At 42.7% G+C, this 13,191-nt stretch overlaps 1 protein-coding gene across 2 annotated transcripts; it reads left to right on the top strand.

Moving 5' to 3' along the window:
* The first annotated feature begins 6,020 nt into the window (after positions 1-6,020).
* zfpl1 (zinc finger protein-like 1) lies at positions 6,021-12,703 on the top strand. 2 transcript variants are annotated; one of them, XM_008286073.1, is made up of 8 exons: positions 6,021-6,136; positions 8,511-8,618; positions 8,712-8,823; positions 9,043-9,236; positions 9,380-9,458; positions 11,222-11,413; positions 11,542-11,665; positions 11,763-12,703. In XM_008286073.1, exons 2-8 carry the CDS (start codon positions 8,517-8,519, stop codon positions 11,947-11,949), a joined length of 990 nt encoding a protein of 329 aa, XP_008284295.1. In that variant the 5' UTR covers positions 6,021-6,136; positions 8,511-8,516; the 3' UTR covers positions 11,950-12,703. The 2 variants fall into 2 exon arrangements, with proteins under 2 accessions (XP_008284295.1, XP_008284294.1); XM_008286072.1 differs by having other exon boundaries at positions 8,506-8,618.
* The last annotated feature ends 488 nt before the right edge of the window (positions 12,704-13,191 follow it).

Here is a 13,191-nt window from a genome sequence, read left to right as displayed (position 1 = left end):
ATGTTCTACTCCGTTAGCAGTCGATCACGTCCGGGGGGGGGGACCCCATTCTGCGACACTCTACTCAAGGCCTGGACAGTTTCTTGTTCATCACGAGAGCCTCCAGCTTTATCTCATACTCACCAGGATCTCACACCGAGGAGTGTCCTTTTAATTTACTGTCTCATAAAGCAGGGCCCTTTGAGACTTTAATGGTGATTACAGGCTATCCAGAGAACCAATAACAGCCGAGAGCTCAGATAGGGAGGATACCTCCGTCCTCTGCACACCTCCACTCCCTTCCAGCCGGAGCACTTAATCTTTGCCTGCATGCTCCCTGTCTTCACGGGTGAAGCTCCACTGTAAACATCAGGCACCGCTTTGTCTGATCCCGGCTGCTATTGCGGCGTCTCCTGTCCTGATTTCAAAGGAAAAAGTTTCTTTTTTTCAACCTGAGGAGCTGGCATCTTCGTTTTAAGAAGTCTGGATAATTGAAAGTTGGGGTGAGCTGGTCGTTCTGCACCGTGGATTTGAATACCGCCGTGCCGGAGCTTCTTCTAATTGGCTGGAGATGTGTATGGAAATTGTTTTAGTCTTAAATGGCAGGAGGAACCAATAATAACGCCGAGAGAGTGAGATTGAATCCCTGGTGGAGAATAACACATTTTAAGTTAGTAGTAAAAAAACCCTGTGAAATTCTGTGCTGCTCAAAGCGATATATAGGATCCAGCAGGCATCTGTCAAAGAAATTATTCTTGTCTCCGTCAGCCAATGTGTATCTGTGCGTGTTTGTAAGTGGGAGAGAAAGCCCGGCTGTCAGACGAGAAGCACCTAATACCAAGAGTTCTTTTTTACCCTTTGTTTTTAATTAATTTGCACAACAATGCCGCTCCGTCTATTTGTCGAAGCAGATGAAACACAAAGACGGCGTCGCTCCCAACGCGCTCTATATGCACGTTCTGCGTCTGGGCCGAGGAGCTCGAGTCGTTTATGCAGCATTGACGCTTTATGTTTCGCCTCCCTCGCCGAGCTCGGCGACGAGGACGGGCTAAGTGCTGCAGACCTCTCAGTCTTTTATAAGATTACAGGGGCCAGAATTAAATAGACGCATGTGCAAAGGTTGAAGGGCCAGGGAGGAGCCAGGCAGCACCGAGGTAATGCCACTGTCGCTCTGATGTTTATTGGGAGCAGCCCAGACAGAACCTCCCTCCCTCCGCACAACACACACACACACACACACACACACACACACACACACACACACAGACACATGCATTTCCCTGTATTGATCAGTTGGAAAAAAAAGGGTTGAGGTCAGCAGGCATATGTCTAAATTTCTTTCTCTGTGTCTCTCACACTCCATTTGTCTCTGTCTGATTCAATACTCTCCTTCCCCCATCAGGGGGCCACGCTTCATCCATATATTTGCGGCTCCCCTCCCCTGACCCGCTCTCCTCACACTCGATGCTTTCTTTTGTGTCCGTCTCTTTGCCCTTCACTTGACATACATAAATCAATCAGTCAGTCCAATTTCATTCGGAGCAAAGCCTGATGGATTTGCTTCTGAGCCACCGTTCTGATAAAGTAACAGTATCCAGAGTGTAATTATCTTCTGAATTAGATGATGTGGTTATGTGGCCGTGGATTTGATTTCGCTTCATTTTCGGTTAGCGCGCGCAAAGTGGAACGGCACCAACACATACAAACAGACGCACGGCGGTCGGAAAACATCTCGGAAATGGGGTAAACAGGTTGTTTTTTTTTTTTTTTCATCTGCTGGATTAGATCAGGTTCAGGAGATGAACACAACTGAATGCATTTCACACACATATGAGCCACAACGTGCTGATTGCAGACCCTCTGTGTGCTGCCAAAACAGCTCTGGCCCACCAGAACATGGGTACAGCACTTGTGGGGGTATCCGTGGTGTCTGGCGCTGAGATGTTGGCAGCAGATCCTTCGGGTTGAGGGTGGCTCTCTACGGATCAGGCTTGTTCTGGCACATCTGGCACCTCAAGCCGAGCAGTTTTTACAGCGTGGCGGTTGTCAAACGAACACCCACATGAACGCCAGGACCCAAGGTTGGCCGGCAGAGCATAAATATAAATTTGTATTGTGTATCATTATCATATGGTTTTATTGTTCTCAGATTTTTTCGTCAGGCAGGAAAGTGTTTCATTGTTTGGTCCACAGCAGAACCAAACAATGCAAAGAATGCCAAATGAATTCAATGCATTTACAGTAAATCTGTTCACTCGACAATGTTTGCATCCTCTATTGTTAACAGTAGTTGTGCATAAGCTTAAATCTGGACCTTTTTTTTTTTGTGTGTGTGATTAAATATATGATCTCAATATCAAGGTGCTGAGAGGCCGTATTCAAAAACAATCTGGGATAATTAAACGTATTATTTGCTGCATGCGGCGTATCCACGATTAGCTCCCTCTTCAGATGCCCTGATATTCTAAACACTGCACATACTTCGCTGTGGGCAGGCTTTTGGTGAACTCAAGACGTGATTTGTTCATCAGGAAATTCGCCAACTGTTCATGTTTTAAGCAGGAGTCAGTGGTGCGTGCAGCGTGTGGAGGCAGAAGTTTTGGAAACAAGCTCTTTCAAATCTCATACTTTTTCTTTTCACTACAGATTTCCCACCGCAGGCCGCGGCGGCGGATAAATGAATACGAAGGTCAAACTTCGGGGCACGATGCTACGACATCCTGGTTGTGCGCCCGCTGCACGGAGCGGCGGCGTTTAGTGTGGAAGGACAGCTGCAGCTGAAAATACAAATAAAATGAAAAAAACATGTAGCACAGCCCTTGTTATTGTATAATTCTGTGAATTTAACTGAAGCCTCGGTATTGAACAAATCCTGTACCACAGAGTATTGATATGTTACGCCTAATCCTCTTGCATCTCTTTGAGCAGCACTTCCAGGAGCGACGAGAGACAAAAACAAATCCAGATTTTCCACGAAGCATTATCAGCGAAGGTGCAAGACTTGTAATTATGGCTGCGATCGTCGACGAGCCGTAACGCGATATGTAGAAAATGATTTCTCACAAATCCTGGAAACTGTGGCAAATCTCGAGCACTGTGGACTGAAGCGTCTCTCCCACGTGACAGACTTGATTCTTCATGCAAATTTAACCAAACTAACGTGCAGGTTTTTAACTAAATGTAACACGTCTAAAACAACACCGAGGGGCTTGATGTGGCAGCTCTTCCCTCACAGCAACGTCGATGAACAGACAAGGCCATCCGTGCCTGAATCTTAACGCTTTCCCTCACAGATGAAGCAGATAGCTGATCAATAATCGCCAGACTCAATCAATCAATGTCCCCTCAGCCTAACCCGGCTAACCACTCCGCCGCTGTTTCAGGCCCAGCTGCATCAGCTCCAGGGCTGATTTGTCCTCCAGTGCCTCTGTCATTTGTCTTTAGATTTCCCTTCCATCTGATAGCTCCAGTCTTTTTAAATGCCCTTTCCACATGCCCTTACCCCCCACCCTCGTCAGTGATTTATACTTGTTCGTCACCGAGGACGCTATTAGTCCATGCTCATTTGCACACACATTTCATTCGGCCCTGAGGGTGCGACGATCCCACATGTATCCCAAAGTTGTTTAATCATGTTGTTTCAAAAACCCACCTGAGTGATTTGTGTGGAAGGTAAATGAGGCTGATTTGCTCCCTTTGTAACCTCTACCATTAAATTTAACTTTATTAAAAGAATCACCACAAATTAAATAATTCATAAGTGGGAACATGTTTCATTAGTCATGCATCGAACAACTTTTTTTATTTCATTTGAAGCTTTATAAATGTACAATGCATCTCCGTCTCCTTCCTTTGCGTTTTTCTTTTTTTTTTTTTACGCTGCAAGTGTTTGTTCTTTTGATTTTTCATTTTCTCATTTTGCTCTCAACGCTTCCCTCTACAGGCAATTCACATGTGCAGTGAACTGTGAAGGAAACAATTTGTACCCTCGTTCTCAAACACATCCATGGCCATTTACACACACAAGCATACATGCATGAAGACAAAAAGTCATTATTATGCATGAGCGGGCAGCGTCACGCGCACATCGATGTCATTGCCATGCATTTAAAAAAAACTGCTTGTCAGGGTTGGATCGAGAGCCATCATGGCTGCCAATGTTCAAAATGTGAAGTTTTTTTAAAGCAACAGCTCTGAATTGCTCTGTCTACGGGGGGACGGACAAGTTCTTCATGGCAGTTATCTTCCACATTTGCACTCCTTTTCTATCTCTTTTCCTATTTGCAATTGTGACATTTGGCGTTTCTCCCACTGCTCGTTAAGACGGCGGCGTCAGATCAAATGGAGACACATTTTGCTGCAATCAAGTCGTCCCGGTGATCGTCGCAACATCTGTTCTTCCTTCTTTAACAACTTTTGAAGAAGTCGGTGCAGTAATTGGAAAGCCTATGATCGTAGGCCCATGCTATCAGTGATTATCGTTTTAAAAGTCCCTCCCCAGTTATGGCGTTGACTGCTTCTTCTTCCCATGAGATTTTCTCCCAAGCACTGTACCAAAAAAATCCCACATACACATAGAGGATCAATAATCCATGACAACATCTTGTGGCTGGCTGTGCTGATGAAAAGTTAACATGTTTATCTGCAGGGACGGAGCAGATCTGATTAGTATTCTTCTTCCTAAGAGAGAATTTCAAAGCTTAGAAATCCAAAGCAAAAAAAAAAAGGGGCAGAAGACATTTTAGTGTCATATTAAAAGCAAATCAGCTTTCAAACTAGTTTTAAGTTTCTGTGATGGATTACAGTTTAATTATATAATCGCTGTCTGTAGTTGGGAAATAGGCTTAAGGTTTGGAGATGATAAAAAAAGGCAAGACAGGGTGTTTAGAAAATGACGCAAAGTGAGAAATTAGCATTTAATACCTTTGACTCATAAAAGATAGCATCCAGTGGAATATTTTCAGAGAGAAAGTGAGACACGCTGGTTGCGGATAATGAGGAACTCCTGCCTCACAGTCATAAATGTTTATATACAGTGTCACATGGAGTTGTGATTAGAAATCGGAGTGCAAAATATGTCACATGTTATTTAAATTCATGTGATTCATTTTGGCGGTGGGAGTCGTGCACACATAGTTTGGATGCTAATAAGGACCTGTGCTTGTCACATAAAGAAGTCTCCTCCAGTACAGTATGAAGTGACAGGTTTAGGACGTGTAATGAGCAAGAGAAGAAGAAACACGAGACGGCGGCGTGAAGATAATAAACAGCTGCTTGTCGACAGTGTACATGTAGCTAAATGTGCTCGACACATCTACTTATACATTTGTCACTCAGGGGCAGGGCCAAGGGACTGAAGTCTGTCTCATCTACATAACCAACAGTGAAGCGCTTTGAAGGCTACACATGTACTCATAGACCTTTATATTGTTTTTCTGGCAGATTTCTCTACAGCCGTTGTTCCCATCCAGATACGTTTTAACAGAACATGCACCACATACAAATGAATAGTTCAATAGTTTTGATTTTTGTAGCAATTGTCTAAATAATTAAGCTAAATTTGTCAGGTTAATCTACATAACTGCTAATGTTGTGGGGTTTTGGTCATAATATTTATATTAGTTAGAGTCTTAGCTATATTATTGCATTATTTAGGCTAATCTCCATAATTATTAGTGCTGTAGAATATCAGAATTGAGCCTTAAATCCCCAATATGTACATCACACAGGTAAAAACACACTATATTTGTAGGGTATTGACCCCAATATTTACACTTTTCCTAATCCAATCCTGTTATATATCTGGCTATATTTCATGCTTATGATCTAGTTCATTTCTTTGAATTTGTTATTATTTGTGTGATTTGACGTGTTTTATTTTATCATACTGATACAGGTCGTTCAGATGGAGCTGCAGTACCATGTTGTCCTCCTCCTCCCCACCAGCAGGGGGCAGAGGGCAGCTGCCGCTTTGTCGCACAAACCCAACGAAGAAGACGCAGAAGCGGAAGAGACGTGGCACATAAACAGAGAGAGGAAGATTCACTGATGACAGCTTCTGGAGCCGCCTTCCATGTGAATTTAACAAGGAAGCGTAAATGACAGCTGCTAAACGTTGCCTAAAACCGACGGGACTTCATTAATGTCTGTGTGACAGGTAACGTAAACACCCGCAGTTTCTGCTGGAACTTCTCCAACTCCAGCGGCTAAGCTAGTTTAGCTCGCTGACGTTACCTTTCCTGGTAACTTCCAGCTAAGCTAGCAGCTAGCTTGTGTTAGCTCAGATAAATGTTGGAATTAAGGCGTCAGGAGGTGTTGTCCCCGACAGGATGTCATGGTTGGTGTTAGGCATGACGAGGGCGCTGAGAAACTGACTCAGGACCGCTCGAAATGTTTGCGATAACTTATTACAAGTTAGCACAAATCATAGCATTAGTGGTGCAGCAGTTACTGTTAAAGTACAAACCACGTCTATGAATAATGTGAGCAGCAGCTAGAGGTGTGTGGCATTGATAGCCAGCTGATGCTTAAATCACATGGCATAAGTCAAGGTGGCGTGATTCCAAATTCTAGCTTTTAAACAAGATTACATTTAATTGGTGTCGTTTGTGAATGTCTATCCACTGTTTGTGACATGACAATAGATGATGAACAGGTAGAATAAACACCTCAGAAAAGGCAAGTTAAGAATAATAGGCCTCCAAGCTTAGGAGAACATATATAGTATGCTATGTAAACTGCATTTCCTGTAGATTCTAACATAACAAGTGTGCACTGTGGCTAAAATCCTCTAATATCTAATAATAAATATTGCAATATATCAAGATCAGTTCAAATAATGGATGAAGTACTCCAACAGTTAACTAAACCAGCAAATCATATACCAGACTGATGTTGTTTTTAATCATACTGATAAGCATCATTGTCCACACAGGCAAAATACAATCAGAAATATTAAACATTGGTGTAAATAGTACAGATAGGTGTCTGACTGTTATCAGATGTGTGTCATCACATGATACATGGTATAATAGGCCTGTTTCAGACTTTCTGTTCATCAGACATCATCAGAAAGTGTTTGCTGCATTTCTGAATAAGCAGTTTTTTGTAAAGGTTGTCTCCAGGTCAGACTTCGTAACATTTATCTTTGAACACAGCACAAGTCTAAACTGCATGCCAGTGTGTTATCAGATGATCACACTCAAGGAAAACACAGTTTCCGTGGCATAATCACAAATCACTGTTCTCATTAAGCTCGCTCTACATTTCAATTACAAACTGAAATGTGCATACAAACATATATACAATACAGCTTCACCATGATGAAGACAGAGGCCTAAACAGAATAATAAGATGCACCAATGACGAATATTATCAGGATTTTAGCAAAATGTTAACATTGGCTGACGTTCAGTTTGTTGCTTTGAGCTGTTTGTAAAAGTTTTTTTCTCCAAGTTTATTAAACACCAGCAGCAGGGTTCACGTTCAGCCTCTTCAACACGAGAGAGTTAGTTTCACACATTGAACAACAGCAGTACCTTTATTAGTTACACATAATTATAAATAATACCTGACATGAAGACCGGATCAAACAGCAGACCACGCTGTGTACCTCAGATAGCTGTCACACAGACTTACAGTTTATCAGCTGCAGTAAAATCATTTCCATAGCGACTATCAGGTTGAGTCCTGAGCTCCATCACAGCAACAACATGTTTTTATTTTACTGTAGGTGAAGTAGGAGTTAGATTGTCATCATACAAAGACTAGATTTTCAGTGTTTACAAAATAATAAATAAACAAAGCTATTAGTTATCTGGACAGTTTGATAGGCTGTTGTTAGCTTACATTAAGTCGGTTATTCTATTGTTTTGGTATATATTACTCCAATCTCCAAATATTCCATATGTACTGTGGCTCTCTCTGTCACTATGTTGGAATGAAACAGTCACATAAAAAGGATCCATTTCAGAATGCTGTCACTTCAACAGACCAGTGAAGCAGCCGTGCTATATTCCACGTCCAATAAGGGCTGTTTTTACATGTTTCCAAGCCAAAAAATTGAAGAAATACATGTTGACAGCATAACTTTTGCGTTCTCTATCCACACGGTAAACAGTTTTATCTTGAACACAACACACATTGCACAAACACCCCGAGGTTCAAACCTCTCCAGTGACTTTTTATTTAAAATGTGAGGGAAATGAGGTGCTTTGCTCCACTCGTAGTGGGTACAAGTCATCATCCAGTGTGTCAGGGGAAATTTTAGGCTTTTACGAAAAGGGGAAGAGATAAAGTTATGAGTAGCCGCAGGATGAATGGATTCAGTGTAAACCTTTTAATGTCTCATGTTTTTGGTGGTAAATGAAGATACATTCTTTTCACTTCCAGTTTCTGCTCATCGCAAACAGCAGGACATTTCCTTTTTTTTTTTTTTTCAATTAAAATACTGGATACTCAGTCTGAGCACATGTTGTTGTGTACACCCATACCAAACCTGCATTTGTTTGTTTGTTGTCAACACAGTGCAGGTGGCCATGGGTCTCTGCAAGTGTCCGAAGAGAAAGGTTACCAATTTATTCTGCTTCGAACACCGTGTGAACGTGTGCGAGCATTGCCTCGTCTCCAACCACAACAAGGTCAGTGGGTGACCAATTATCACATGATGTTTGTTTGTACAAACATTGCATCACATTAACAGTGTGTGTGTGTTTTAACTCGCCGCCCTGCAGTGTATCGTGCAATCGTATCTGCAATGGCTCCAGGACAGCGATTACAACCCCAACTGTGCTCTGTGCAACACTCCACTGACTGCACAGGACACGGTCAGACTGGTCTGCTACGGTAAGATTGTCTTTTTGTTTTATGATAAAGTCATTGGGATTCCACGCCCGCCTGTGACAAGCGATGGTGTTTAAAGGAACAGTGTGGAGAGCAACAAGCATGTTTTCCATTTACGTCTACTGCTATCTACAAGATCTTTAGCTTGTTGTGATCGCAGCATTGAGAAATGGTGTTGCACTGCTCTTGCTATGGAGTGAAGCTGTGTTTCTCCTTCCACAGATGTGTTTCACTGGTCATGTCTTAATAACTTGGCAACACGGCTGCCCCTCCATACGGCCCCAGCAGGATACCAGTGTCCCACCTGTCAGGGTCCAGTGTTCCCCCCTTCCAACCTGGCCAGCCCGATTGCTGATGTGCTGAAAGAGCAGCTGTCATCTGTTAATTGGGCCAGAGCTGGTTTAGGGCTTCCACTGGTGAGACACTATTGTGATGAAATATCTTGTTTGCTGCTCTCATCAAGCAACAAGAAATTCATTCATTATGTGTGTGTTTAAAAAGCAAATTTACAGTTGTTATGTTCTAAACTAATCATAAAAATGTGATCTTTGGCTGACAGATTGAAGAGCCCATCGGAGTCCACGAGGAATCCACAGCTAATGATGTCACTGATTACACAGACTGGTCAACCTTTGATGGTGAGTCTTCATCCTTATATTTTAGCAAACTGCAACATGTGCCGTTTAAACAGACAACAAGGCTGCAGCATATTGGAAAACACTGACATTACAGCATCTTGTTTTTCTACTACGATGTAAAATATAGGATGTGGTCAAAGCGCTGCAGCCTGGTCCTGGCTGTTCAGAGCCTTCATCACGTTCACTGCACTGACTGTTGTTATACAGACTTGACTTCTCTCGCTGCAGCCAGAGCTTCTCTTATCTTCATTGCGATGTTGTCACTTTATGATCATCCGTTCCCCATCTGGACCACCGCTCTGTTCTGGCTGCATAATACATCATATGAGACAGCTCCGTTTCAAGTTGTGCCCTCCGTTTTTCAAGCAGCTCTCGGATGGCAACCCGAGAAAAATAGGTGTGATGGTTTTACGTGCGGCTTGTCGAGTGATAAGATTATGTTTTTAAAACCCTCCGTGGTTACTGTGTTAATTGGTGTCATGTCTTTCATGAGGTGAGAAGTTGTTGTGATTTCTCCCTGTCGGTTGGGACGTTTCTCACATGGTGTAACACTGACAAGTAGGGCTGAACGAGAGGGAGATAACGTCTAATTTGTGTGTTGTTTTTCTGACAGATGTTGTGATTTGAGTTGCAATATCATTAAGTTAAGCTTCAGGTCTGACTGTGTAATATAAAGATGTGATGGAGCATTACCACCGTCAGAACCACGTCTGTCACACATCCAGGATCACATGAGTGTGTAAACTATCCACACAAACGTTTAAACTCTATCAAATGTGCTACACAATGTGCAAGGTGTCACTGTTAAACAATAAGACTGGACCTGCGTCAGCTGAACCACATCGTATACGTCAATCAATACGCAGCATAAACAACCTCTGAGAGTTTCAGTCTGCTCAAATTAAATAAAATTTAAATTACAACGTTGCTCTCGGGCCTTTAACCTCATCTGCTCCAGAGGCGCCTTAGTGTGGCTGACTGCACTCTGACCCCAGTTTCCTAACAAGACAGTTTCCTCTTGCGGGATTAATATGAAACACAAAAGAAAAAAAACAGTTTTAAAAAATTGATGGCCGGCGCCGCTATAGCTCACCTGGTTGAGCTGGTGTCCCATGTACAGGAGTCCCCGAAGTGAAGGTCATGAGTTCGAATCCTGCTCATGGCCCTTTTCCGCAGGTCCTTCCCCCGTTCTTCTCCCCAACTTTCCTCTCTCTCTCTCTCTGAACTGCACTCTCAAATAAAGGCAAAAAGGCAAAAAAAGTAGTCGTTTAGTTGTTTAAGAAAGACATCCACAATGGCGTTTTACTCTGGACGGCATTCAGATCAGGTTTTTCACTCATCATACAAAGATTTGTGGTGCTGTTTTAAACAGTCAAACAAATTAGTCGTGTTGCCTTGTGTGGTGGCGACGACAACCGTAAGACACTTCTGACAGAGTCCTTGTTTGTGTCAATCTATACCCAAAGTAGTTCATGACATTGTGTTTCTTTTGCAACCAAATCATCCTTTTTGATGTGTCTCTCTTGTTCCTCGCTTGTTTTGCAAATGTGCAGCCTGCATGTCTTGTAAATAAAGTTTAAAAAAAGTTTTATAAAAACCGTGAATCCAAGAACCCTCAAGTCACAGTAAGGAATGTTCTACCAGACAGACTTGTCTTGTGGAACCGTCTGAGTTTTCTTTTTGTGTCAAGCAACAAAAAAGTTGCAGCAACATATTGTGCAGCATGATCAGATCATCAAACCGTCTTCTTTTCATTTCCACAGCACAAGAACAAAGTAACATCTACCCCAGCCACTCTTACAACACCAGCCTCAGCCCACCACCAAACTCGGTCTCAGCTCCAGCACAACAAGACCTCGGAGGTCCACATAAAAATGGAGATCCAAATCTGCAGGAGCACTCTGTGATCAACTTCACCACTGCCACCACCTGCGACACTATTACACTACACACAGGTATGGTCACATAAAAGCCCCCCGAAGCTGCTCGCAGCTTTGTTCCTCTTTAATTAGCCTCAAACGTTTGTGTTGTGTCCATACTGAACATTTAACACTTGACATATTTAATGTTTGTTTTTCTGCAGCATCGTCACCAAGAAAGATCTACGACACACGAGACGTCGCCCACAGCTCCGTCACACAGATCGACTTTGACGATGACAAGTACCGGCGGCGACCGGCGCTGAGTTGGTTTGCCCAAATTCTCAAGTTAGTATTATGATGCCGTGTTTTGAAGTTTTAACTTTAGGACTAAATTAATATGTGAACGCTTTTGTGATTTTTCTTCATTTGTTCATCTTTTCAGGAACCGTACAGGAGGAAAGCGGACATCCCTGTCCTGGAAGCAGCGGGTCTTCATGCTTCTTCTGGTCGGCGTTCTGGGATTCTTTACGTTGATAATCATCATGGCTAAACTTGGACGTGCCTCGGCTGGCTCAGACCCCAACTTAGATCCTCTTCTTAACCCCAACATCCGCGTGGGGAAGAACTGATCGCGAGCTATGTTTCCCTTCTTTTCCTTGAGTGTTACACGACATACGCCTGTGTAGAACGAGCTGAAGCGGGACTCTCCAGTACAAGGTTAGCCCAGCAGAGGGAGCGTTTACCCAACTTGAAGAGGCTGTTGTTTAGAGTGGAGGCGATCCCTGGTTCCATTCATTTACTTCAGGCAGTAGGAACGCACCGGGGCACTTTATTCATACATCCCACAACATTCAGGAGCTTTCCTGTGATCCAAGCAGAGCAACACACAAACTCCAAAGGTGACCAAGGCCTCGGTGCAAATAGACAAAAGGATCCAGTCAGTGTTGCTTTGATGAACAGGAGCGGTATATATATATACGGTATATATTTGTAATTCCAGCTAACATTTGCCGGTGATCTTTGTTAGTTGATTTATTTCTCAAGTTGACTAGAAACTAAACAAACACTGTTGATGTTTGAAGAACATCTGATGCTGGCAGAAATGTCAGATTGTACATAATCAGCGACAGAGCGTTTACAAACTGATTCCAGCTGCTGGTTTGACTTGAGCGGCTTTTTCTTACCATTTCTCCCACATAGAGAAGGTGTTTGCCCTCAGAACTGGAATCAGAGACCCCACACGTACTACACAACTATTTATGAGTGTCTGCATTACTTCTAAAAACCGAGTGCTTTGCTTTTAGATTCGCCATACATACTGTATGTTCATTTTCCTGATGTTTTTTGACTGTCCATTAAATGGGAATACTGCAGAAAATGCAATATTTGAATGCTTTTTATTGTGGCCGTTTCTTCCGCTGTGACGGCCAAAATCGTAAGTGAATCGCTCGTAAAGTGTGCAGCTTCAACGAGAATGTGTTATAAAGCATGTATGTGTACATTATAGTGTCGCAGTGCAAACAGTTTCTTATTTCACTGCCCAGTTCTACTGAAGTGGCTGCTGCCTGTAAGGAGGCTAACGCAGAGTAATGACTGTAAGATGAGGCCTCGGCACTTGATGTTCTCGCTGCACCCTTTTCATATTAACCATGAGTTCCCCCAAAAAATGTGAAGAATGGCAGCAAATAACCACTTGTGTGCTTTTCATTTTACTTTCCACGACAACCAAATATGTTTTGAAGGTCAGTAATTACATTTTGCCATCTACAACATCAGGAACTGTTCAGGTTAATAGATAACTGTGAATTAGCAGATGTAGTGGGAAGCAAATTAAAATATGTAGACTCAAAGCTAGACTTTAAAATATCACG

The sequence above is a fragment of the Stegastes partitus genome, unplaced genomic scaffold (assembly GCF_000690725.1).
Source record: "Stegastes partitus isolate 25-593 unplaced genomic scaffold, Stegastes_partitus-1.0.2 Scaffold430, whole genome shotgun sequence".
Taxonomy (NCBI): domain Eukaryota; kingdom Metazoa; phylum Chordata; class Actinopteri; family Pomacentridae; genus Stegastes; species Stegastes partitus.
This window is presented reverse-complemented; position numbering and strand designations above follow the sequence as displayed.